At 57.0% G+C, this 26,562-nt stretch overlaps 1 protein-coding gene across 2 annotated transcripts in view; it reads left to right on the top strand.

Moving 5' to 3' along the window:
- Positions 1-26,562, top strand: part of usp5 (ubiquitin specific peptidase 5 (isopeptidase T)) — a 36,491-nt gene that overhangs the window by 8,729 nt on the left and 1,200 nt on the right. The window contains exons 4-17 of one of the 2 annotated variants that reach the window (XM_073037878.1): positions 5,038-5,171; positions 7,296-7,441; positions 8,013-8,197; positions 8,715-8,809; positions 9,117-9,310; positions 10,023-10,094; positions 10,251-10,467; positions 14,506-14,659; positions 15,543-15,717; positions 15,967-16,055; positions 16,493-16,618; positions 24,320-24,463; positions 25,227-25,372; positions 25,869-26,022. In XM_073037878.1, coding sequence (XP_072893979.1) covers positions 5,038-5,171; positions 7,296-7,441; positions 8,013-8,197; positions 8,715-8,809; positions 9,117-9,310; positions 10,023-10,094; positions 10,251-10,467; positions 14,506-14,659; positions 15,543-15,717; positions 15,967-16,055; positions 16,493-16,618; positions 24,320-24,463; positions 25,227-25,372; positions 25,869-26,022 — 2,031 coding nt within the window. Of the gene's footprint in view, positions 1-5,037; positions 5,172-7,295; positions 7,442-8,012; positions 8,198-8,714; positions 8,810-9,116; positions 9,311-10,022; positions 10,095-10,250; positions 10,468-14,505; positions 14,660-15,542; positions 15,718-15,966; positions 16,056-16,492; positions 16,688-24,319; positions 24,464-25,226; positions 25,373-25,868; positions 26,023-26,562 lie in introns of both variants that reach the window. The other variant, XM_073037877.1, reaches the window with a different exon arrangement.

The following is a 26,562-nucleotide window of genomic DNA, read 5'->3' as shown; positions in this document are numbered from 1 at the left end:
TACCAGGAGGAGATCAGTGGGGAGGGACGAGTGGACAGGGAGTTGTGTCGGGAGCGATCCCTGTGGAAAGTGGGGGGGATGTGTTTGGTGGTGGGATCCCGCAGGAGGAGGTGGCAGAAGCTTTGGAGAATTACGTGCTGGTCGCGGAGGCTGGTGGGGTGGTAGGTGAGGACGAGAGGAAGCCCATCCTGGGTAGGGTGGCGGGAAGAGAGGGGAGGGGTGTTTCCAGGACAAAGGAGAGGAGGGAGGGTGGTGAGAGGCTGCGGTGGGAGGGGGCGGGAGAGAACGGGGACAGAGTGGTGGGGTGGGGGGGGGGGGAAGAGGAGGTCACGGGCAAAGGGTCGCGGGATTGACGAGGAAGGGAGTCCGTGGGTTGAGGGAGGGGTGAGATACGGAGAGGGAGGGCAGTACTCGGTCAGAGCCATATAACATTGTAAGAGGCCCCTTCAGCCCACTTAGCCATGCTGACCCTGGTCCCCCCTGCCCGTGTTTGACCCTCTTCCTTCTGGGACACGAGGAGGGTGACTCGGTTGCCACCTCATGAGGTACACCTGCATGCCAAATATCTACTCGGCCCATCGTGTGGCAGCAACTCTTTGCGACAAAGCTTTGCGGGCAAGATCAGGAGGCTCAGACCACACGGAGGAGATCCGCTCGGGGTGACTTTGTCCGTGGAATGATGGTTGGTGTTTTGAGCGTCTCTTTTCCACACGCAACTGTCTCTCGAGTGGGTGTCCCCAACCCCTTCTGTCGGCCCGTGGCGTAGAAAAGGTTGGGAACCCTGCTCGAGAGTTTACAGAGCGTGGCTTGAGAGACAGAAACACGGCCGGAGAGCGGCAGTTTCGTGGACGAGGGCGCCTCGTCAACGAGGGGAGTCGGAGGAGAGTGGCCCGGACTGGTTCAAGCTGACGGGAAGGCGGCAGGAACCCAGATAACCGCGTGCTACAGCAGTGCAGAAGGGCGTCTCTTGAAGCGGACGGGGTAGAGCGGGAGAAGACCCTGAACGCCCACTCAGTGGCCGCTTCTTTGGGTGCAGGACGTCCCTGGTAAAGTGGGGACTGAGTGCACGTGAGCTGTAGGACCTTGTTCCCTGCTGCGTGACTCTTCCCTCTTCACACACTTAATTCAGAGGTCCGTTAAATGTTGCTAACGTCGGGGGAGGGGGGGGAGATGCGTCCCTGCCAAAGGAGGCATAAGGCACTCCTTCCCTCCACCAGCTAGCAGGTCACCCTTGGGCCAGGTGTAGCATCTGCTCTGCCCCCCCTTACCCCCTTTCGGGGTCATGCGAAGCCACGGAGGCAGGTGGTAGATTTTCGTACGAGCAGCTGGTGCATGTCACAAGTTTAGACGACCACTGACAATCCCTGAAGAGTATCGATAATAGAAACATAGAAAACCTACAGGATAATACAGGCCCTTCGGCCCACAAAGCTGTGCCAAACACATCCCCACCTTAGAACTACCTAGGCTTATACCCAAAGCCGTCTATATTTCTAAGCTCCATGAATCCATCCAGGGGTCTCTGAAAAGACCCTATCGTATCCGCCTCCACCACAGTTGCTGGCAGCCCATTCCACACACTCACCACTCTCTGTGTTTTAAAATAAAAATAAAAAAAACACTTACCCCTGATATCTTCTCTGTACCTACTCCCCAGCACCTTAAAATTATGCTCTCTCTTGCTAGCCATTTCAGCCCTGGGAAAAGGCCTCTGACTATCCACACGATGAACGCCTCTCTTCGTTTTATACACCTCTGTCAGGTCATCTGTCATCGTCCGTCGCTCCGAGGAGAAAAGGCCGAGTTCACTCAATCTGTTCTCATAAGGCATGCTCCCCAATCCAGGCAACATCTTTGTAAATCTCCTCTGCACCCTTTCTATTGCTTCCACATCCTTCCTCTTCCTGTAGTGAGGTGATCAGAACTGATCACAGTACTCCAAGTGGGGTCTGACCAGGGTCCTATGTATCTGCAACATTACCTCTCGGCTGTTAAACTCAATCCCATGATTGATGAAGGCCAATACACCGTATGCCTTCTTAACCACACAGTCAACCTGTGCAGCTGCTTTGACTGTCCTATGGACTCAGACCCCAAGATCCCTCTGATCCTCCACACTGCCCAGAGTCTTACCATTAATACTATATTCTGCCATCATATTTGACCTGCCAAAATGAACCACCTCACACTTATCTGGGTTGAACTCCATCTGCCACTTCTCAGCCCAGTTTTGCATCCTATCAATGTCCGGCTGTAACCTCTGACATCCCTCCACACTATCCACATCACTCCCAAACTTTATGTCATCAGCAATCTTACTAACCCATCCCTACACTTCCTCATCCAGGTCATTGATATAAAAAAGATAATGGCTGGGGGTAAAGGCGCTGCCCAGAAGGCGGCAATGGCAAAGTGCTTCTGTTGAAGCGTTTGCCGGGAGCAGTCACGGTCGTGGATAGAGATGACAGGTGGAAGACCACGGCTGCCCACTTCATAGAGGAATGTACCTACCTGCCTGAACCACTTCCTCTGGCAGATCATCACACATACACGCCAACCTCCGGTTCGGGAAAAGTAGCCCCTCAGGTCCCCTATTAGATCATTGCCACCTGAGACCTGTAGGCACAGATATCTGAGGCCCAGGGAAAAGGGTGTGTGCATTCAGACTCAGAGTTATTCTCACCGACGTAGAGTTCTGTGCAGAAGTCTCTGCCACACATCTATAGCAAGGATGCCTCAGACTTTGCCCAGTATTGTCTTTGTCCACGTGGAACGGAGAGCGAGCTTGTAAATGTGGCAGCAGCAAAGGACGTTGGGAATGGCGAGGGTGGAGCGCCGCGGGAGGGGTGTGGGACAGGTGGCAGAGAAGGAGGGCTGGTGCGGGTGCAGACACACCCACCCCTGAGACACCAGGCAAGGCCACTCGATTCAAAACGATTGGTTTATTGATCATTGCAGAATGTCTCTGTGGCGCTTCCCTCTCCTTTTCCCCTTTTCCCAACCTTGATTCCCCCTCTCCCTGCCTCCCTGTCATTGCTCCAGACAACAAGAATGAAGTGCTACCCCCTTCTGCACAAGAACCGATATTTGCAATGCGTGCAGTACGGTTTAATTATTATAATAATTAGTAACGCTCAATGTGTGGCCAAGTGGTTAAGGCGTTGGACTAGCAATCTGAAGTTCGTGAGTTCGAGTCCCAGCCGAGGCAGCGTGTTGTGTCCTTGAACAAGGCACTTAACCACACATTGCTCCAGTCCACCCAGCTGAAAATGGGTACCGGCAAAATGCTGGGGGTTAACCTCACGATGGACTGGGGTCCTATCCGTAGGATGGGGTTGTCTCGTACTCTCAGTCGCGTCACGCCACAGAAACCGGCATAACCACTGGCCTGATGAGCCTTTAACGTAACACTCTAAAGGCCACTTTGTGTAGCGTTATTTGGCTGCACACCAGCTCTCGGGAAGAGGCTGTTTTTTGTCGTACTGCCTTGGCTACGATGTTCCCTGAATCTCCTACCAGAGGACAGGAGGTTGATCAGGCAGTGGCCGGGATGAAGGCATCGAGAGTTGTAGATTGTCTCCAGGTAGTCCTGGGAGTCGAAATTGTGAAATTTGTTGTTTAGACCATGAGCCCTCATTAGACCATGAGTTTGACCCATCGAGTCTGCTCCGCCATTTCATCTCGGCTGACCCATTTCCCTCCCTCTCAGCCCCAGTCTCCTGCCTTCTCCCCGTATCCCTTCATGCCCTGACCAATCACGAATCTATCAAACTCTGCCTTGAATATACATAAATTCTTGGCCTCCACAGCTGCCTGTGACAAGGAATTCCACCGATTCACCACTCTCTGGCTAAAGAAATTGCAAAACATCCCCATTCTAACAGGACGCCTCTCTATTCTGAGGCTGTCTCGTCTGGTCCAGGAAGAAACATCCTCTGCACATCCACTCGGCCATTCGCTGGGTTTCAATGAGGTGACCCTTCATTCTTCTGAATTCCAGCGTGTACTGTCCCAGAGCCATCAGACACTCTTCGTATAACAACCCGTTCAATCCTGGAATCATTTTCATGAACTGCCTTTGAACCCTGTCCAGTTTCAGTACGTCCTGTCTAGGATAAAGGGCCCAAACCTGCTCACCATACGCCAATGAATGCCAGTGTGCCAGTCACCCCAAGTTGCAGGGCAGAGAGAAGGTGGACGCTCACACTTTCCCCCGGGGCAGGGGAGCTCGAAACTCGAGGGCACAGTTTTAAAGTGAGAGAGGAGGGAGGAGCCTGAGGGGCAAGTTTGTCACACACAGATTGGTCAGTGTAAGGAACGAGCTGCCAGAGGAAAGGGTTAGACTGTAAGACATTGGAGCAGAATTAGGCCTGTTTCTGAGCTGTACTTTTCCATGACTCTATACACACACGGACTTGTCCTCCACCGCAGTCTGTGGCAGAGCATTCCACGGATTCACTACTCTCTGGCTAAAAGATAAATTCCTTCCTACCTCTGTTCTGAATGGTCGCCCCTCAATTTTGAGGCTGTGCCCTCTAGTTCTAGACCCACCCAACGTAGGAAACATCCTCTTCACACCCTATCCAGTCCTTTCAACATTCGGTTTGTTTCAATGAGATCTCCCCGCATTTGTCTAAATTCCAGTGAGTACAGGCCGGAAGCTGTCAAACGCGCCTCATATATTAACCCCTTCACTCCCAGAGTCATCCCCGTGAACCTCCTCTGGAGCCTGCCCAATGTCAACCCGTCCTTGCGGAGAGATGGGGCCCAAAACTGTTGGCAGTGGTTGAGGCAGGAGCTAACAGTGTCGTCAGGTATGTGGGCAGGAAAGGTTTAGAGACTGAGGGCGTCAAACACAGGCATGAGCTTTGACGTGTGTCACGGCTGGCAGGGAGAAAAGGGCATTTTTCCGTGAAGGGAAGGGTGGGAGTTGAGGGGGAGAGGAGGGAGTGAGTTGTGGTGCTGGGGGGTGGGTTGGGGTGTGACTGGGTGGAGAGGGCCCCGTCTCAAATCCTGTCCCTGTCTCCTGCCGCCCAGGTGTGGAAGGAGGGTTCGAGGTCGACTCGCAGCCCTTTGAGTACGAGGAGGAGGTGAAGGTCGTGATCCTGCCGGAGAACGCGGTCATTCCCCGCGATGCACTGACGCTGATGCCGGCAGCGGTGCGGGACCGGGTAGGTGCACCAGGCCTCTCCAGCCCTCTCCCTCGCGCGCGGCATCGTCCGTCACCACCCCCCCACCCCCGGCAGCGTACCCAGGGTGGGGGCCGAGTGCTTTTCGGGACAGGCCACACACACACACCTGCTTCTCAGTCCTGCACCACCTATCCCGAACCGGGGTGGCTTATTACGGCAGCTGCTCTCTGTGGCGGTTGGAAGCTGTGGGAGAGTGTGGACGCGGGTCATCACGTCCTCAGAGTCGGGTTTATCCTGCACCGCTAAATTTATTCAGTGCGTCACTTCCAGATCGCCATGTAGTGAGGAAGAAGCTGGTCGCTAGACGCTAAGTAGTGTGGTTCTTGAGGCTCCTGTACCTCCTCCCTGACGGTAGTAGCAAGAAGAGGGCACATCCCGGGTGCTGTATGAATGACGTTGCCCCTGACGGTTGTGCCCGTGATGGAGCCCGCGGCCCTTTGCAGCCTCCGCCCAACCTGTGCGTAATGTTTCCAGTCATGGACTCACGTCCGTCGCCAGTGCATTTCCCCACCCGCTGCTCCCGTCTGGCCACGGTGGGACCCGAGGCTATTTGGATCTCTGTCCTCCACGTAATTATCTCCACAGCTTTTAAATGATGCCAGGCTCAAACTCTTGTTTTTTAAAGACCGTAAGATATCGGAGCAGAATCAAGCCATCGAGTCTGCTCCGTCGTTTCATCATAGCTGATCCAATTTTCCTGTCAGTCCCTGTCTCCCTCCGTGCCCTGACCAATCAAGAATCTATCAATATATCAACTTGACGTCCACAGCCATCTGTGGAAATGAATTCCACAGATTCACCACTCTCCGGCTGAAGAAATTCCTCCTCATCTCCATTCCAAAAGGATACTCTCTATTCTGAGGCTGTCTCCTCTGGTCTTAAACTGTCTAACCAGAGGGAACATCCTCTCCATATCCACTCTATCAAGGCCCTTTCACCATTCGACAGGTTTCAATGAGGTCACCATTCATTCTCCTGAACTCGAGTGAATACAGCCCCAGAGACATCAAACACTCTTCACATGATGAGCCATTCAATCCTGGAATCATTCTAGTGAGCCTCTTTTGAACCATGATCCTCCTCTGAACACCTTTGATTTTACCGAGTCAGTGGGAAGTGTATTCGGAGTCCATGGAGGGGAGGTGGGTTTCCGCAATGTGCTGAGCTGTGTCCATAACTCCTTGTGGTCACGGGTGGAGCAGTTGTTGTACTGTCAGCTGCGAGGCATACAAATGCAATTCCTACACACACAGTTTCTGCAGATGCTGGGATTCCAGTATGTGTGTGTCTGTGTCTCTCTCTGCCTCGTTCTCTCTCTCTGCCTCGTTCTCTCTCTCTGCCTCGTTCTCTCTCTCTGCCTCGTTCTCTCTCTCTTGCTTCTCTCATTCTCGCTTCTCTCGCTCTCTATCTCTCTGTCTGTCTCTCCCTATTTCTCTCTGTTTCTGTCTGTCTCTCTATCTCTCTCTCTGTTTCTGTCTCTCTATCTCTCTCTCTTTCACTTTCTGTCTCTCTCAGACACATAAACTCAGACAACCCCCCCCCTCCCCCCGCCCCCAGAGAGCTCAGCTGGTCAGGCAGCATCTACAGAAAGGAGGATTGTGTTGGTGTTTCGGGCCGAGACATCAGCCAAAAAAAAAGGTCAACTCTTTATTCCTCTCCATAGACGCCTGACCTGCTGAGCTTCTCCAGCACTGTGTGTGTGTGTGTGTGTGTGTGTGTGTGTGTGTGTGTGTGTGTGGTGTGTGTGCGCGCGCGTCGCTGTCTCCAGATTCAATGCTTCTATGGTGCATAGCTCCTAAAATTGACCTGGGTGGATGAGGACAAGGAAAATTTAGTCAGCCTGCTGAGGAAGGAGAGGCATCATTAGCCTTGGCCAAAGCTGTAAACTGAGCTCCAGGTGCTGGTGAACTGGAACGTAACCTCCCATAACCCCTGTGCCCGGTGCCCTGACTGATGACGGCCAGTGCACCAGAGCCACCTTCGACTCCTTGCCTACCTCTGAGCACGGTTTCCGCTCTGCCCTTTCTCTGTAACACTCTGATCTGCCTTCCCCCTGGGAGTCCCCTGCCGTCGGTAACGCATTCGTCCCCTCCCTTCCCGCAGGTGTCGGCCTCCATCGAGGCGCTCCTGGCCGCAGACTCGGCCTCGCGGAAGCAAGAGATCGAGGCGTGGGACGGGGAGGTGCGGCAGGTGTCGAAGCACGCCCAGGGTCTGAAGCAGCTGGAGAACAGCCCCCGCATCCCCCCCTGGTGAGTTTGCAGGGCGCGAGCGTAGGGTGGGTGATATGGGAGTGGGGGGAGACAATCTCCACGCCCCCCACCTGGCGTGAGTCAGTGGAATGGGAGGGGACCCCTGCATCCTGCCTGCTCTCCGTGGGGTGGGGGGAGCACGGGTAGCTTCGCCTCTCGTCTCAGTTTGAGATACTAATGGATCTCTCCCACCCCCTGTACTATCTCCCTCCCCATACCCTCCTCTTTCCCTCTCCCTCTACTCTCTTCCTCCCCTCCCTCCTCTCCCTCCCCTTCCCTTCTCTCCCTCTACCCTCCTCACTGCCTCTACCCTCCTCTCTCCCTCGCCCTCTATCCCCCCGTCACCCTTGGTCCTTCCGGCTCCCTGACTCTGTACCCCTCTCTCCCTCTTTGCCCTCCTTTCTCCACCCTTTCATTCTCTTCACTCCCACCTGTCCTCCCCTCCCCTTCCCTCTCCCCTCCTTCCCCTCCTCCCCTCCCCGTCCTCCCTCCTGCCTGCCCTCTCCTCTGCCTCTCCCCAACACACTCTTCCCCTCCTCCCTCCCCCGCTCTGCCCCTGCCCGGCCCCCAGTGGCTGGCGGTGTTCCCAGTGCGAGCTGAGGGAGAACCTGTGGCTGAACCTGACGGACGGGTCTATCCTGTGCGGCCGCCGCTACTTCGACGGGAGCGGGGGCAACAATCACGCCCTGGAGCACTACAGCCGCACCAAGTACCCCCTGGCCGTCAAGCTGGGCACCATCACCCCTGACAGCGCAGGTCCGTCTGGGCGCGGAGGGAGGGAGGGAGTGAGTGATGGAGGGTGGGTGGGAGGGGAGAAGATTCGGGGAGGAAGGATTAATAGGGAACTGGGGGTAGGATGGGGGGATAGGGGTGAGGAAAGGCAAAAGTGGGGGGAAGGAGATAGAGGGTGTGGGAGGGAGGGCAGGAGGAGGGATTGAGGAGTGGAAAGAGGGAGGGGGTTGGGGCGTGAAGAGAGGGCGGAGTGAAGGGAGAATGAGAAGGGGAGAGAGTGGGAGGGGTGGAAGGGCAGATGGAGAGCTGAAGGGAGGGTGGGAGATGATGAGGAAGGATACAGGGAGATGGGGGCACAGGGATTCTGTTCTCGTTCCCTCCACTCTGCATTTTCTCTCTAGAGGTCTGTGTGTGTCACTCTATCTCCATCTCCCTCTCCCTCACTTTATCTGTTTTTCTCTCTGAAACTCTGCCCCCTCCCTCTTTCCCATTCTCCACCCACCCACCTGGACTCCGTTTAATCCTCGCCTCTGCCCAACAGACGTGTACTCGTACGAGGAGGACGAAATGGTGCTGGACCCTCACCTTGCCGAACACCTTGCCCACTTTGGCATCGACATGATGAAGATGGAGAAGGTGGGTGCAGGGCTGGGGATGGTGGTGGTGCTGGGGTTTCCACCTTGGGGACAGAGGAACAAGCATGTCGGAGGGACACTGGGCAAGCACTTTGGTGAGGCTAATGCAGGTCACTGTGTTAATCTGCCTCTGTTCTCAAATTGTAATGTCCCTCTCTGCCTGCTCCCTCTCTTACTCCCCTTCCCCTCCTCCCCCACCCCTCCTCCGTCCAATGCTGCCTCCTCATTCTTTATCCTCTCGTTGCCTCTCCCACTACTCCTCATTACTGCCCTCCCCACCCCATCGCACTGCCCTCCGCCCTCTGCAGACGGACAAGACGATGACGGAGTTGGAGATCGACATGAACCAGCGGCTGGGCGAGTGGGAGACCATCCAGGAGTCGGGGGTGGCCCTGAAGCCGCTGTTCGGGCCCGAGTACACGGGCCTGCAGAACCTGGGCAACAGCTGCTACCTCAACGCTGTCATGCAGGTGGTCTTCAGCCTGCCCGACTACCAGAACAAGTGAGAGGGCCGGTGGAGGGGGTCTACCAGATTAACAGCAGGCCCAGCCAGCGGAGGGGGAAGGTCGGGAGGATGGTAGGTTTGAGGAGGAGGGAAGAGTGTAGGTATTGGGATGAGTGTAGGATGGAGGAGGCAGGTAAGGGGAGGAGGGAGCTGGACAGAATGGAGGGGAGGATGTCGGTGGGGCAGGAAAGAGGAAGGCAAGTACGAAGGGATGGGGAGGGAGGGATGAGGACGGGTGTACGTGATGAAGGGAAAGGCAGAAGAAAAGCATAAGGAGATGGGAGGGGAGGGAGGAGGAGGCATAAAGAGGGAAGGGTGAGGAGGAGTGGGGAAGGGGAAAGGTGAGGAGGGAAGGGAGGTGGTGAGGAGGAGGGAGGGAGGGCGACAGGAAGGGTGGGGAGGAGGGAGGTGATTGTGGACAGGAAGGGTGGGGAGGAGGGAGGTGATTGTGGACAGGAAGGGTGAGGGAGGAGGAGGGAGTGGATTAGGGAAGGGAAAGGGGAGGTAATATGGATGGGGAAGGGTTAGGAAGGGGGGGAGGGAAGGTAAGGAGGAGGGAGGGGATTATGGAAGGGAAGGGTGAGGGTATTATGGATGGGAAGGTGAGGAGGAGAGAGAGGAAGGGGGAAGGAACCTGAAAGGGGATGGGGGGGGGGGAGAAGGGTGTGTGTTTGGAGAATGACCCCACTCTCCCATCACTCGCTGCCAGGTACGTGGGAAACCTGCAGAAGATTTTCAGTGACTCTCCTGCTGACCCTACACAGGACTTCAATACGCAGGTGTAAGTAAGCACTCCTTCCCCAGCCCCGTATGCAGACCCCCTCTCCCCCACCTTGTATCTAATTCCACCCCCCCCCCCCCCCCCCCCCCCCCCCCCCCCGGCCCGGCCTGCCAACGTGTCCCCGGTGACGTCTCTCCCCCTCTCCTCCACGGGCAGGGCCAAGCTGGGCTGGGGCCTGATGTCGGGGGAACACTCGCAAGCCCCACCGGAAGGCGAAGACGGGGAGACGGAGGCAGACCAGGCGCAGCAAGGCCCTGAGGGTATCGCGCCCCGCATGTTCAAATCACTAGTGGGCAAGGGTCACCCAGAGTTCTCCACCAGCCGGCAACAGGACGCCCAGGAGTTCTTCCTGCACTTCGTCAACATGGTGGAGGTAAGGTGTCTCCTCTGTCCCCTCTCTGATCCGAGTCTGTGTCCGTTCCCTGAGGCGTCTCCACCCCGACCCTCTCTGTCTCCGAGTCTGTGTCCGTTCCCTGATGTGTCTCCACCCCGTCCCTCTCCGATCCGAGTCTGTGTCCGTTCCCTGAGGTGTCTCCAGTGTCCCTCTCTGATCCGAGTCTGTCTCTGATCCCCGAGGCGTCTCCACTCCGTCCCTCTCCGATCCGAGTCTGTGTCCGTTCCCTGAGGTGTCTCCAGTGTCCCTCTCTGATCCGAGTCTGTCTCTGATCCCCGAGGCGTCTCCACTCCGTCCCTCTCCGATCCGAGTCTGTCTCTGATCCCCGAGGCGTCTCCACTCCGTCCCTCCTCCGATCCGAGTCTGTCTCTGATCCCCGAGGCGTCTCCACTCCGTCCCTCTCCGATCCGAGTCTGTGTCCGTTCCCTGAGGTGTCTCCAGTGTCCCTCTCTGATCCGAGTCTGTCTCTGATCCCCGAGGCGTCTCCACTCCGTCCCTCTCCGATCCGAGTCTGTCTCTGATCCCCGAGGCGTCTCCACTCCGTCCCTCTCCTACTCCGAGTCTGTGTCCGTTCCCTGAGGCATCTCCACCCCGTCCCTCTCCGTCTCCGAGTCTGTGTCCGTTCCCTGAGGCATCTCCACCCCGTCCCTCTCCGTCTCCGAGTCTGTGTCCGTTCCCTGAGGCGTCTCCACTCTGTCCCTCTCCGATCCGAGTCTGTGTCCGTTCCATGAGGCATCTCCACCCTGTCCCTCTCTACTCCGAGTCTGTGTCCGTTTCCTGAGGTGTCTCCACTGTCCCTCTCTGATCCAAGTCTGTCCATTCCCCGATGTGTCTCCACTCCGTCCCTCTCCGTCTCCGAGTCTGTGTCCCTTCCCTGAGGTGTCTCCACTGTCCCTCTCTGATCCGAGTCTGTGTCCGTTCCCTGAGGTGTCTCCACTCCGTCCCTCTCCGATCCGAGTCTGTCCGTTCCCTGAGGCGTCTCCACCCCGTCCCTCTCCGTCTCCGAGTCTGTGTCCGTTCCCTGAGGCGTCTCCACCCTGTCCCTCTCCGTCTCCGAGTCTGTGTCTGTTCCCTGAGGTGTCTCCACTCCGTCCCTCTCCGATCCAAGTCTGTGTCCGTTCCATGAGGCATCTCCACCCTGTCCTTCTCTGATCCGAGTCTGTGTCCGTTCTCTGAGGCGTCTCCACTCTGTCCCTCTCCGATCCGAGTCTGTGTCCGTTCCATGAGGCATCTCCACCCTGTCCCTCTCTACTCCGAGTCTGTGTCCGTTTCCTGAGGTGATTCCACTGTCCCTCTCTGATCCAAGTCTGTCCATTCCCCGATGTGTCTCCACCCCGTCCCTCTCCGATCCGAGTCTGTGTCCGTTTCCTGAGGTGTCTCCACTGTCCCTCTCTGATCCAAGTCTGTCCATTCCCCGATGTGTCTCCACCCCGTCCCTCTCCGATCCGAGTCTGTGTCCGTTTCCTGAGGTGTCTCCACTGTCCCTCTCTGATCCAAGTCTGTCCATTCCCCGATGTGTCTCCACCCCGTCCCTCTCCGATCCGAGTCTGTGTCCGTTTCCTGAGGTGTCTCCACTGTCCCTCTCTGATCCAAGTCTGTCCATTCCCCGATGTGTCTCCACTCCGTCCCTCTCCGTCTCCGAGTCTGTGTCCGTTCCCTGAGGTGTCTCCACTGTCCCTCTCTGATCCGAGTCTGTGTCCGTTCCCTGAGGTGTCTCCACTGTCCCTCTCTGATCCGAGTCTGTGTCCGTTTCCTGAGGTGTCTCCACTGTCCCTCTCTGATCCGAGTCTGTGTCCGTACCCTGAGGTGTCTCCACTCCGTCCCTCTCCAATCCGAGTCTGTGTCCGTTCCATGAGGCATCTCCACCCTGTCCCTCTCTGATCCGAGTCTGTGTCCGTTCTCTGAGGTGTCTCCACTCCGTCCCTCTCCGATCCGAGTCTGTGTCCGTTCCATGAGGCATCTCCACCCTGTCCCTCTCTACTCCGAGTCTGTGTCCGTTTCCTGAGGTGATTCCACTGTCCCTCTCTGATCCAAGTCTGTCCATTCCCCGATGTGTCTCCACCCCGTCCCTCTCCGTCTCCGAGTCTGTGTCCGTTTCCTGAGGCGTTTCCACCCCGTCCCTCTCCGATCCGAGTCTGTGTCCGTTCCCTGAGGTGTTTCCACCCCGTCCCTCTCCGATCCGAGTCTGTGTCCGTTCCCTGAGGCGTCTCCACTCCGTCCCTCTCCTACTCCGAGTCTGTGTCCGTTCCCCGAGGCGTCTCCACCCCGTCCCTCTCCGTCTCTGAGTCTGTGTCCGTTCCCTGAGGTGTTTCCACCCCGTCCCTCTCCGATCCGAGTCTGTGTCCGTTCCCTGAGGCGTTTCCACCCCGTCCCTCTCCGATCCGAGTCTGTGTCCGTTTCCTGAGGTGTCTCCACTGTCCCTCTCTGATCCGAGTCTGTGTCCGTTCTCTGAGGTGTCTCCACTCCGTCCCTCTCCGATCCGAGTCTGTGTCCGTTCCATGAGGCATCTCCACCCTGTCCCTCTCTACTCCGAGTCTGTGTCCGTTTCCTGAGGTGATTCCACTGTCCCTCTCTGATCCAAGTCTGTCCATTCCCCGATGTGTCTCCACCCCGTCCCTCTCCGTCTCCGAGTCTGTGTCCGTTTCCTGAGGCGTTTCCACCCCGTCCCTCTCCGATCCGAGTCTGTGTCCGTTTCCTGAGGCGTCTCCACCCCGTCCCTCTCCGTCTCCGAGTCTGTGTCCGTTCCCTGAGGTGTTTCCACCCCGTCCCTCTCCGATCCGAGTCTGTGTCCGTTCCCTGAGGCGTCTCCACTCCGTCCCTCTCCTACTCCGAGTCTGTGTCCGTTCCCCGAGGCGTCTCCACCCCGTCCCTCTCCGTCTCTGAGTCTGTGTCCGTTCCCTGAGGTGTTTCCACCCCGTCCCTCTCCGATCCGAGTCTGTGTCCGTTCCCTGAGGCGTTTCCACCCCGTCCCTCTCCGATCCGAGTCTGTGTCCGTTTCCTGAGGCGTCTCCACTGTCCCTCTCTGATCCGAGTCTGTGTCCGTTCCCTGAGGCGTTTCCACCCCGTCCCTCTCCGATCCGAGTCTGTGTCCGTTTCCTGAGGCGTTTCCACCCCGTCCCTCTCCGATCCGAGTCTGTCTCTGATCCCCGAGGCGTCTCCACTCCGTCCCTCTCCGATCCGAGTCTGTGTCCGTTCCCCGAGGCGTCTCCACTCCGTCTCTCTCTGATCCAAGTCTGTCCATTCCCTGATGTGTCTCCACCCCGTCCCTCTCCGATCCGAGTCTGTGTCTGATCCCTGAGGCATCTCTACCCTGTCCCTCTCTCCGACCGTGAGTCTGTGTCCGTTCCCCCGAGGCACCTGCGCCCCATCCCTCTCTGACTCAGAGCCATGACAGCCTCCTTCGCTGTCCACTACACCCCCAAACTTGGTATCATCTGCAAATTTGGTGATCCAGTATGACACATTATCATCTGGATCATTGATATAGATGACAAACAGCAGTGGACAGCACCAATCTCTATGGCACACCAGTCGTCACAGGCCTCCAGTCGGAGAGGCGACCATCTACTACCGCTCTCTGGCTTCTCCCACAAAGCCAACGGCTGATCCATTGTCTAATCTGATCCTAGGCGGCACACAAAACAAAACTTTTCCAACTCCTCTCGATACACGTGACCATGATAAGCCAATCCTGGAGAGAATTCCATCCTCTCCAGCCCTTTCCCTTTCCCACCCACCTGGCTCCACCTGTCACCTTCCAGCTAGTCCTCCTTCCCCTACCCCTCACCTTTTTATTCTGGCGTCTTCTCCTCTTCCGTTCCCGTCCTGAAGTAGGGTCTCACCCCGAAATGCAGACTATTCATCCATTTCCATTGACGCTACCTGTCCTGTCCGGCATCTCGTGTGCATTGCCCTGTTCGAACTGTGCCCCCCAGGTGTGAGTCCCTGGTGTAACTCCGCTCGTCCCTCCTCCCGCTAACTCCGGTGCGCCTCCTCTTTAACCTCTCCCGTTTCCAGAGGAACTGCAGGAGTTCCGAGAACCCGAACGTGGCCTTCCGCTTCCTGGTCGAGGAGCGCATCAACTGCCTGACGTCCGGGAAGGTCAAGTACACCCAGCGGGTTGACTACATCATGCAGCTGCCCGTCCCGCTGGAGGCCGCCGTCAACAAAGGTGAGTCCGCGCTGACGGCCCCTCCCCCCCTCGCGGAGCTGGAGTCTGGTGGGGCAGGAAGAGCGGGACTGGAGCTACCTACCCGAAGGCCGCGGCATCGTGCCCTCTTTAATCCTGTCATTGCGACCCGGTGCCACCGGACGAGCGCTGCTTGTATTGCAGATGGTCCCGTTGAGAGGTAGAGGGCGGGAGAGGGTTGGTGCAGACCCGCCTCACTCCTGAGGAACTGGGGGCACCCTGCATGCTCTGTCTTCATCGTCACCGCTGTGTGGCAGCACCTCCTGGAGCCCGCTGGGCTGCTGGAGAGTCCCGTTAAGGGGTATAGCAGATGGGAGAGCTGGGGGAAGTGTGGCCCACTGCTTGAAAACTGGGATCTGCTCATACACTCTGCCCTCATCGTTACTGCAAACCCACTCTTGAGGAACCGGGAAGAACTTGTGTGTGCATCATCCCTGTCACTCCAGCTCTGTGGCAACACTCCATGGTGCCCGGAAGAGTGCCACTGGTCATCTGGAGGGTCTCTTTACGAGGCACCAGGGTGGCGGGGGGGAGAGTTGGGGAAGGGTTTGCCCTACACGCTGTGCTCTCCCTTCTCGCTCTGTCCCCCTTATTGCTGAGTGGTGTCACTCTTTGGTGCCACTGGTATTCTGGATAGTCAACGTCTGAGGGGCAGTGGGAGAGTAGGGGAATGGATTGAGGCATGGGATCATCTCGCACACTCTGTCCCCATCCTTACCGCTCTGTGGCAGCACTCTCTGGTGCCTGGAGGAGTGCTAGAAAGTCCTGTTTAAAAAGCTGGGGGGTGGGGAGGGGGTAGTGGGGCAGGGCGGAAGTGGTGCTTGCCCCTCTTTCTCTCTCCTGACCCCGACCTGTCCTGTGGCAGAGGAGCTGGCAGAGTTTGAGAGGCGGAAGCAGGAGGCAGAGGCGGAGAAGCGGGCAGGCCCGGAGGTGGTGCGAGCGAAGATCCCGTTCGAGGCGTGTCTCAACACCTACGCTGAGCCGGAGCACGTCGACGACTTCTGGAGCACCGCCCTGCTGGCCAAATCCGTGGCCGTCAAGTAGGTGACTCGGAGGGTGGGGAAAGGGTGAGCGAGCGGTGGGGGGGTTGTGGGATGGAGGAGTTTAGGGTGGGGTTGGACGAGGTCGGTCGGGTCGGCAGGTTGATGGAGTAGTGGGTGGAAGAGCAGTGAGGGTTGGTTTGTGGCGAGTGCTGGGGTGGCGATGTTGAGGGTGAGGTGAGGGGGGAATCGTGGCAGAGAGCGGAGGCTCGGGCAGACAGTGACCCCATCCCGTCTGCTTTCCCACAGGAGGACCCGCTTTGCCTCGTTCCCCGACTACCTGGTGATCCAGATCCGGAAATTCACCTTCGGAGTTGACTGGGTGCCCAAGAAGCTGGGTGAGGTGTTCCATATCGCCGGCCTTCCCCTCCTCCCCTTCCCCATCCCCCCTCCTCCTCCCCTTCCTCCCCTGTTCCCCTTCCCCTCCTCCATTCTCCTCCTCCCCTCCCCATCCCCCCTCTCCCCTTCCCTCTCCTCCTCCCCATCCTCCCTCCTCCCCCATCCCCCCTCCTCCTCCCCCCATCCCCCCTCCTCCCCTTCCCTCTCCTCCTTCCTCGCTCCCTTATCCACACCCCTCCCTCTTCCCTCCCATGTTCCCTTGCCCCCCTTTCTGCACCTCACTTCGCTCCTGCTTTCTGTTGTTCCTCCCCTCTCTCCTCTGCCCCAACTCCTCCTCTTCTCTGTCTCCCTCCCAACTTCCTCAACCCCTCTCCCTGCTCCTTCCCTCCCCTGTGCTGCCTTCCCCCACCCTCTCACTGCCTCTCTGCCCCTACAGACGTATCGATCGAGATGCCCGAGGAGCTGGACCTCAGCCACCTGCGGGGCAGCGGGCTGCAGCCGGGCGAGGAGGAGCTGCCAGACATTGCGCCCCCCCCGCTGGTCACCCCCGACGAGCCCAAAGGTAGCTTTGGCTTCTATGGCAACGACGATGACGACTCCTTCTCCTCTGCCCGCTTCTCCTCTCCGACATGTTAGTGCACTCTTTTCTTTTCTACACACTCCCTCTCTCCCTCCCCTCTCCCTCTCTCCCTCCCCTCCCTCTCTCTCCCTCTCCCCACTCCATCTCTCTCCCTCTCCCCACTCCATCTCTCTCCCTCTCCCCACTCCATCTCTCTCCCTCTCTCCCTCCCCTCTCCCCCTCTCAGAACTCTCTCTCCCCATATCTGTGTATTCTGTCTGCCTTCATCTCTCCCTCTCTCTCTCCCTCCCCTCTCCCCCTCTCAGAACTCTCTCTCCCCATATCTGTGTATTCTGTCTGCCTTCATCTCTCCCTCTCCCTCCCCTCTCAGAACTCTCTCTCCCCATATCTGTGTATTCTGTCTGCCTTCATCTCTCCCCTCTCCCCCTCTCAGAACTCTCTCTCCCCATATCTGTGTATTCTGTCTGCCTTCATCTCTCCCTCTCTCCCTCCCCTCTCCCCCTCTCAGAACTCTCTCTCCCCATATCTGTGTATTCTGTCTGCCTTCATCTCTCCCTCTCTCTCTCCCTCCCCTCTCCCCCTCTCAGAACTCTCTCTCCCCATATCTGTGTATTCTGTCTGCCTTCATCTCTCCCTCTCCCTCTCTCTCCCCTCTCAGAACTCTCTCTCCCCATATCTGTGTATTCTGTCTGCCTTCATCTCTCCCTCCCCTCTCCCCCTCTCAGAACTCTCTCTCCCCATATCTGTGTATTCTGTCTGCCTTCATCTCTCCCTCTCTCCCTCCCCTCTCCCCCTCTCAGAACTCTCTCTCCCCATATCTGTGTATTCTGTCTGCCTTCATCTCTCCCTCTCTCTCTCCCCTTTCCATCTCTCTCCCTCCCCTCTCCCCTTCTCAGAACTCTCTCTCCCCATATCTGTGTATTCTGTCTGCCTTCATCTCTCCCTCTCTCTCCCCCTCTCAGAACTCTCCCCATATCTGTGTATTCTGTCTGCCTTCATCTCTCCCTCTCTCTCCCTCCCCTCTCCCCTTCTCAGAACTCTCTCTCCCCATATCTGTGTATTCTGTCTGCTTTCATCTCTCCCTCTCTCTCTCTCCCCTTTCCATCTCTCTCCCTCCCCTCTCCCCCTCTCAGAACTCTCTCTCCCCATATCTGTGTATTCTGTCTGCCTTCATCTCTCCCTCTCTCTCTCTCCCTTTTCCATCTCTCTCCCTCCCCTCTCCCCTTCTCAGAACTCTCTCTCCCCATATCTGTGTATTCTGTCTGCCTTCATCTCTCCCTCTCTCTCTTCCCTGCCCTCCCTCTCCCTCCCCTCTCCCCTTCTCAGAACTCTCTCTCCCCATATCTGTGTATTCTGTCTGCCTTCATCTCTCCCTCTCTCTCTCTCCCTCTCTCTCCCCCTCTCAGAACTCTCTCTCCCCATATCTGTGTATTCTGTCTGCCTTCATCTCTCCCTCTCTCTCCCTCCCCTCTCCCCTTCTCAGAACTCTCTCTCCCCATATCTGTGTATTCTGTCTGCCTTCATCTCTCCCTCTCTCCCCTTTCCATCTCTCTCACTCCCCTCTCCCCCTCTCAGAACTCTCTCTCCCCATATCTGTGTATTCTGTCTGCCTTCATCTCTCCCTCTCTCTCTCTCCCTTTTCCATCTCTCTCCCTCCCCTCTCCCCTTCTCAGAACTCTCTCTCCCCATATCTGTGTATTCTGTCTGCCTTCATCTCTCCCTCTCTCTCTTCCCTGCCCTCCCTCTCTCCACATTCTCTGATTGTTCAGTAAAGGTGTGTGTGTTTTTGGAGTGAAGGAGGCTGGACAATGATGTCCTCCCTCTCCACCCCCTGTGGTCTGACCCTACTCCACAGTGGAAGAGATGGGCGGGTAGACCACAAGGTGCGAGGGCCCCGACAGGACAGAGGGTGAAGTCGAGTCCGTCGGATGTTACTGGGGGACTCTGAAGCAGTGGGACAGAAGCTGTCTTTGAGGCTGTAACTTCCTCCGACAGGGTTTCCAACCCTGTGTGTGTAGTCCAAGTGTGGCCTCCTCAAACGACTAGCCCAACTGCACTGGAGTGCCCCAAATCCTGTACTCACTGCCCTGACCGGAGAATGCTAAACGGCTTCCTCGCCAATCTTCCTACCTGCCACGCTGGGCCACGTTCTTGTTCTCGGTCTCTCTCTGTGCTGTTACATTCCCCGGGAGCAGAATTAGGCCGTTCCATTTCGGCGGACGTATCCTGCCCCTCAACCCCATTCTGCTGCCTTCCCCTCCCGCAGTTACCCATCGGGAGCCTATCAACCTTGCTTTAAATGTACCCAGTGACTTGGCCTCCACAACCGTCTGCGGCGCTGAATTCCACAGATTCTGGCTCGAGAGATTCCTCCTTGTCTCTGCTCCAAATGCACGTCCTTATATTCTGAGCCACTGCCCTTTGGTCCTGGACTCCCCCACTGTAGGAAACATCCTCTCCAGGTCCACTCTATCTAGACCTTTCAATGTTCGATAGGTTACTGTGTTACGGTACAGTAAATAGGTTTCTATCGAGGTCAAAAGGAAGGAAAATCTGCAGAGGCTGGAAATCCGAGCAGCACACGCAATGTGCTGTAGGAAATCAGCCGGTCAGGCAGCATCTGTGGGGGAAAAGGTACAGTCGACATTTCGGGCCGAGATCTGTAAACAGTCCTGCCGAAGGGTCTCGGCCTGAAACGTCGACTGTTTGCTCTTTTCCACAGATGCTGCCTGACCGGCTGAGTTCCTCCAGCATTTTGTGTGTGTTGCTTCTATCGAGGGATTTCAGTGTTCTATAGGTTACTGCGTAATAGTGCAGTAAATGGGTTTCTATCGAGGGATTTCAGTGTTCGATAGGTGACTGTGTTCCAGTACAGTAAATGGGTTTCTATCGAGGGATGTCAGTGTTCGATAGGTGGCTGTGTTTCAGTACAGTAAATGGGTTTCTATCGAGGGATTTCAGTGTTCGATAGGTGACTGTGTTTCAGTACAGTAAATGGGTTTCTATCGAGGGATTTCAGTGTTCGATAGGTGACTGTGTTTCAGTACAGTAAATGGGTTTCTATCGAGAGATTTCAGTGTTCGATAGGTGACTGTGTTTCAGTGCAGTAAATGGGTTTCTATCGAGGGATTTCAGTGTTCGATAGGTGACTGTGTTTCAGTACAGTAAATGGATTTCTATCGAGGGATTTCAGTGTTCGATAGGTGACTGTGTTTCAGTGCAGTAAATGGGTTTCTATCGAGGGATGTCAGTGTTCGATAGGTGACTGTGTTTCAGTACAGTAAATGGGTTTCTATCGAGGGATTTCAGTGTTCGATAGGTGACTGTGTTTCAGTGCAGTAAATGGGTTTCTATCGAGGGATTTCAGTGTTCGATAGGTGACTGTGTTCCAGTACAGTAAATGGATTTCTATCGAGGGATTTCTGTGTTCGATAGGTGACTGTGTCCTGGCACGTAAATCGGCCAGACAGCGGGTTGTTCCTCGCTCCTGGACCTGGGTGGTGACCCTGTCCTTTCCATACGCCCTCAGGCCCCACCGCCGTGACTCTGCCTCCTGGACCTGGGTGGTGACCTGCCCTCAGGCCCCACCGCCGTGACTCTGCCTCCTGGACCTGGGTGGTGACCCTGCCCTCAGGCCCCACCGCCGTGACTCTGCCTCCTGGACCTGGGTGGTGACCCTGCCCTCAGGCCCCACCGCCGTGACTCTGCCTCCTGGACCTGGGTGGTGACCCTGCCCTCAGGCCCCACCGCCGTGACTCTGCCTCCTGGACCTGGGTGGTGACCCTGCCCTCAGGCCCCACCGCCGTGACTCTGCCTCCTGCACTAGCAGCCACCCCCCCACCCCATTCTCAGGCCTGTACGCGCCACGCCGCCACCATCCTGCACCCTGGAGGCTCGGGTTAACCCCGCCGCAAAACTCGGCAGCCGGTTCAGAAGGGTTATTGATTGGAGGGATCCCCTGCGATCTCCAATAACCTCCTTCGCCGGCAACATCTCCCGAGTTTCGTCCCAGCCACAAGCTTACTGATGGCGTTTCGAAGCAAATCAGTTTATATAAATGACGAAGAACAAGGGTCCCCACGCGGCGCAGCTTCCAATGTGAGAGCCCACCTTCGCCCACCACCCTCTGGTTCCTAGCTCTGCGCCAGGTTCGAATGGGCGAAGCAGGGGTTCCGTAAGACCCAGTGTACACGGGACCTTACTGAAGGCCTCGCTAAAGCTCAAATGTGCAGCCTCTGCTCTCCTACCCTCCTCTGCCCCTTTCTTCAGCTCTCGCAGCACCAGCTCCCAATCTCAGAGCCTCCTGATCAGACTTTGTCTGCCCAAGTGCTGGTGCAGTCCTGGGCTAAACCCTTAGGCGCATATATATCTCTTGGGTGCCTCAGACTTCTGCACAGCGCCGTATGTGATCAACGTGGAGCGGACAGCGAGTTTGTAAACCTGGCGGGAGCAGAGGACGTTGGGACGGTGAGGGTGGAGGGTGTGTCGGACAGTTGGCAGAGGAGGAGTGCCAGGGGTGGGTGGGTGGGGTTTGGTGCGGGTGCAGACTCCCCCAGCCCTCAGACTCCAGGCGAGGTTGTTTGTCTCCCAGCAGTTGGCTTACTGATCAGCACAGAACGTCTCTGTCGCTTCCCGCTCCCTCCCCCTTCTCCCAACCATGATTCCCCCCTTCCTGCTCTCAGTCCACAATAGAGTCAGGTTCATCATCACTCACGTACGACATAAAATTTGTTTGCAGCAGCAGCGCAGTTCAATGCATAAATTCCTGGGCATGGTGGCTATATGTATATATGCACCTAAGGCGTTTGCATAGCTCTGTAGATCTTGTCCCTCAGAATTAGCCGAGACTGAGCTGCCTGTAGATCCCCTGGCTTGTGCTTTCTGCCCTTCTCGAACAACGGGAGCCACCTGGTCGCCTTCAGGAGCTGAAACACTGAAGCACGTGCCTCTGCGCATGTTGTCTCTGTCTCACCGAGCTGGGGGTGCACCAGGTCAGGTCCTGCGGGATTATCCGACCGAGCGCACTTCTGAGTGTTGCCAGCAACAGCTTCCCTGGTGAGCCGAAGGTTCTGCAGAACACCTCCACTCGTTCCCCTATACCTCTCGAGCGGCCGTGATTTTCTCCTCCGTGAATGTGGGGGAAGTGTCCCGATGGAAGCTCCCACCCATCCCCTGTGCCTCCAGGCCTGGGTGGCCCTGTTGTCCCCTGTCCGGTGGTGCAGTGGCGTCTGCACCGGGCTTCAAGGTGAATGGAGCTATGGAGCCTGGAGATTTTCCTTGATCCATCCCCCTACTCCCTCTCTACCCTCCTGATTTCACCCGTCCACTCGTCCCGGGCTTCACCCTCCCGAGGCCTGAAACCCAGTCTGTGCTGCCCTGTCCTTGACCCGGCTGCCGAGGCTTTGTTGAGAGCACACTTGGAATATTGGGAGCAGTTTTAGATAGCTCCCCAGGAGAGAGGTGCTTGCCCTGGACAGGCTCCAGAGGAGCTTCAAGGTCCCAGGAAAGAAAGGCTTAACATCTCTGGACCTGTGCTCCATGTTCGGAGGGACGGGATTGCTGGGGTGGTGGTGGAGTGGATCTCAGAAACATAGAAAGCCTACAGCACAATTCAGGCCCTTGGGCCCACAAAGCTGAGCAGAACATGTCCCCACCTTAGAAATTACTAGGCTTACCTATAGCCCTCTACTAAACTCCATGTACCTATCCAAAAGTCTCTTATAAGACCCTATCGTATCCGCCTCCACCACCGTCGCCGGCAGCCCATTCCACGCACTCACCACTCTCTTGTGTAAAAAACTTACCCCTGACATCTCCTCTTACCTACTTCCCAGCACCTTAAACCTGTGTCCTCTTGTGGCAACCATTTCAGTCCTGGGAAAAAGCCTCTAACTATCCACACGATCAATGCCTCTCATCATCTTACACACCTCTATCAGGTCACCTCTCATCCTCCATTGCTCCAAGGAGAAAAGGCCAAGTTCACTCAACCTATTCTCTTAAGGCATGCTCCCCAATCCAGGCAACATCCTTGTAAATCTGCTGTGCACCCTTTCTATGGTTTCCACATCCTTCCTGTAGTGAGGCGACCAGAACTGAGCACAGTACTCCAAACATTACCTCTCGGCTGCTAAGTTTTATTCCAAGTGTGATGAAGACCAATATACCGTACACCTTCTTATCCACAGAGTCAGCCTGTGCAGCAGCTTTGAGCATCGTATGGACCCCAAGATCCCTCTGATCCTCCACACTGCCAAGAGTCTTACCATTAATACTATATTCTGCCATCATATTTGACCTACCAAAATGAACCACTTCACACTTATCTGAGTTGAACTCCATCTGCCACTTCTCAGCCCAGTTTTGCATCCTATCACGTCCCACTTTAACCTTTGACAGCCCTCCACACTATCCACAACACTCCCGACCTTTGTGTCACCAGCAAATTTACTAACCCATCCTCCCACTTCCTCATCCAGGTCATTTATAAAAATCTCATTGAAAAGTCCTGAGTAGATTGAACCTGGGGGAGGGTGTTTTCAGGAGTCAGGGGACGTCCCTTTGGAACAGAGATGGGGAGAATTTGCTTCAGCCAAGGGTGGTGAATCTGTGGCACTCAGCTCCACAGATGGCCGTGCAGGCCAAGTCATTGGACGTGTTCCAGGCAGGGTCGATAATCGGGAAGAGGGTTAAGTCACGGAGAGAAGGTGGGAGAATGGGATTGGGGAAGAAGTATTCATTGAGGTATGAGTGTGGAATGGGCCCTTGGAGCCACGCCGTCCAGCAGTGCAGTGATTTAATCCTGGCGTTCGTCGCGGGACGGGTTCCAGTCACCGGTCCTGTGGGTGTTGGGCTGGTGGGGGCAAACCAGAGTAACCAGGCAGTCACAGGGAAAACGTACAAACGCCTTGCAGGCAGCGACGGGGATCGACCCCGTGCCACTAAAGCGTTGTGCTGGCCGTGGAGTGGACATGATGGGCTGAATGGCCTCGTTCTGCTCCTCCCACCCATTGACTCAACAGCCCTCATAGGCGAGGGCTCTCCACAGCTGCCGGTTCACCCCTTCTCTACCACGCTGCGCCCGGGTTCCTGATAACCACGCTCGGGAAGGGGAATGGGGACCGTTGCCACTCGTGCCTTTTCTCTTCGGGCAGGCCTGCCTGTGCTGGGTCGTGCCTGCTTCTGATCCCCCCTCGGGTGAAGGAGGCTGGCCTCTCAGCTTCTCTCACACGGTCTGTGAGACAGCGGGGGTAGGAGTTGTCCTTCAGCCTGGTGAGATGTGCTTTCTGGCAGCCCGATGGGAGGGAGGGGAAGAGAGAGCATTGTGGGGGGGGGGGGGGTGGGTAGGGTCTCTGATTTTGCTGGCTGCCTTACTTAGGCAGCGGGAAGTCCGGACGAGAGCCCGAAGGAGCGGAGGCTGGTTCCTGCGTTGTGCTGACTTGATCACTGGCAAGCGTGGACGGGGAGTTTGAGGGGCGTGAGATTGGGGTGGGCAAGGAGTGTCAGGCGACAGGGGAGGAGGGGTGCTGATCCCTGGGGTGAACAGAGCAGGCCGCCGAAAAGATTCCGATGTCGAGAGTTAACAGAGGTCTTCTTTCTCCTCCTCCTCCCCTTCCCCGACCACTCGCTCCTCCCCTCTCTGCCCCCTTGGTTCCCCCGCCCTCTGGCTCCCCCCCCCCCCAGCCCCGGTGCTGGATGAGTCGGTCGTGGTCCAGCTGGCGGAGATGGGATTTCCGATGGAGGCGTGCCGGAAGGCGGTCTTCTACACGGGTAACAGCGGAGTCGAGACCGCCATGAACTGGGTCATGGCTCACCTGGACGAGCCAGGTGGGTGGGCGACGACGCCTGGGAGGGGTTAGCAGCTCACAGCTCTCATTGCTGTGGGTGGGAGGAGCCCTCAGCTCTGCCCCTTTCCCTGTCGGAACCCCTTCTCTCTCCCTCATCCATGTCAGACTCCTGGAGCTGGACTCCCGCCTCTCACCGTCCGCGTCTGGACTCCTGTTTCTCCACCAGATCCCAGATGATGTCGTTACCTTTCCCCTTGTACGAAGCTGTCACTGGCCGTCTGCCCCCACAACATCGCCAACTGTCCCGGTTTCCCACTCCAGCACCATCCCCATCTCCCACCCCCACCGTCCCCGTCTCTCACACACACCCCCCACCACCCCAGTCTCCCACTCCCCCACCGTCCTCGTCTCCAACCCACTGACCCTTCCCACTCCAGCACCATCCCCATCTCTCGCCCCCACCGTCCCCGTCTCTCACACACACCCCCCACCACCCCAGTCTCCCACCCCCTCACCGTCACTCTATCCCACCCCCCCATTGTCCCGTTTCCCCCCACCATCCCTGTCTCCTCCCCCTCCCCCTTCTCTCATCCCCTTTGTCACGGTCTCCCACCCCCTCACTGTCCTCTTTCCCCCCCCCCCCCCCCCACTGTCCCGGTCTTGCCCCAGTACCTGACCCTCTCCTGTACTGTAATCGACAGTCTCCTGTCAATGCGCGTGACTCTTAGTCCCTGATCCCCTTGGCCTGTCCCCACCCCGTCTCTGTGTCCGAGTCCCTGACCCTCTGCCTGTGCTCCCCCCAGATTTCGCCCAGCCTCTGGTCTTGCCGGCATGCGGCATCCCTGGATCGGGGGCGGCTGGCCCCGAGCCCCCTCCGGAGGAGAGCGTGGCCACCATCTCCTCCATGGGCTTCTCCCGGGAACAGGCACTGCGGGCCCTTAGAGCTACGGTGAGTCTGCGAGGGATGTGACAGAGGGCAGTCCGAGGGAGGTGGGGGAGAGTAACTCCCTTCGCCTTTTCCTTCTCAATAATCCCCAAATATCCAGCTCTGTTCTTCACTCCCAGTGAATGTCCTCATCAATACATTCCTTCTCCATTTGCTCAACCCAGTCTCCCCCCGACCGCACACCCACCGACTGCTTTTCCCTCCATCAGCTCAATCCCAATCTCCTCCACTTCATCCTCTCTCCGCATTCCCTTCACTCCTTATTCCCCTTCTCATCAGCCTCTTCCTCGAACATTCCCCTCACTCCCGTCTCTCCCCTCCCCCACTCTACCCCTCCTCCCTCTTCCTCTCCCTCCCCTTGCTCCCTCTTCCCTGCCTCCCTCCCCAGGTTCCCTCCCGCAGCTCCCTCTGTCCCGGTTCTCTCTCCATCCTGCCCACCCTGTTACCTGTCGAGTCCGTCCTTTGCGCTCACCTCTCTCCCTGTCGCCCTCTCCGTCAGAACAACAGTGTGGAACGGGCTGTCGACTGGATTTTCAGCCACATCGATGACCTGGACGCCGAAGCGGTCATGGACGTATCTGAGGGCCGGTCGGCGGCTGAATCCGTGTCCGAGTGCATGCCAGCTGGACCCAAGGTCCGCGACGGGCAAGGCAGTAAGTCCCTGAGGGTGCACGCCCTACCCTACCCTACCGCTGAGGGCAGTCGCCACATGTCTTCCTGAGTGAACACCACTTCCCAACACTGTACACACACACAAACATCTCCCAGCACTGTTCCCCTGTCTACTGGTGTCTGGTGGTGGTGGTGTTGCTTTTCGTCCTTCGGAGTCGAAGACGACCATGACTTCTGTCAGGTGGAGGGTTTGTGACTGTGGTGAGGCCAATCCGGGCCCTGAAAGCTCGCCCACATGTGGGACACATGAGGGTAGGTGCTGCAGTGGAAGCGGAGGTAGCTCGAGCGTTGCGCGCGGCACGTTTCCTCTGAGCCTCTGCGGTGCATCTGATTTCTGCTGCATACGCTCCTTTAGTGGTCCTGCTCCACCAGGTTGGGCGGTCCAGAGCAAGCGATTCCCAGCTACTTGGATTGATGTTGAGGTCTTTGAGGCAGTCTTTGAAACGTTTCTTCTGCCCTCCAACTGAGCGCTTGCCCTGGCTCAGCTCTCCATACAGCAGCTGTTTTGGTAGTCAACTGTC

The sequence above is a fragment of the Hemitrygon akajei genome, unplaced genomic scaffold, assembly GCF_048418815.1.
Source record: "Hemitrygon akajei unplaced genomic scaffold, sHemAka1.3 Scf000107, whole genome shotgun sequence".
Classification (NCBI taxonomy): Eukaryota; Metazoa; Chordata; class Chondrichthyes; order Myliobatiformes; family Dasyatidae; genus Hemitrygon; species Hemitrygon akajei.
Note: the sequence above shows the minus strand (reverse complement) of the source record. Positions and strands in the feature narration are given on the sequence as shown.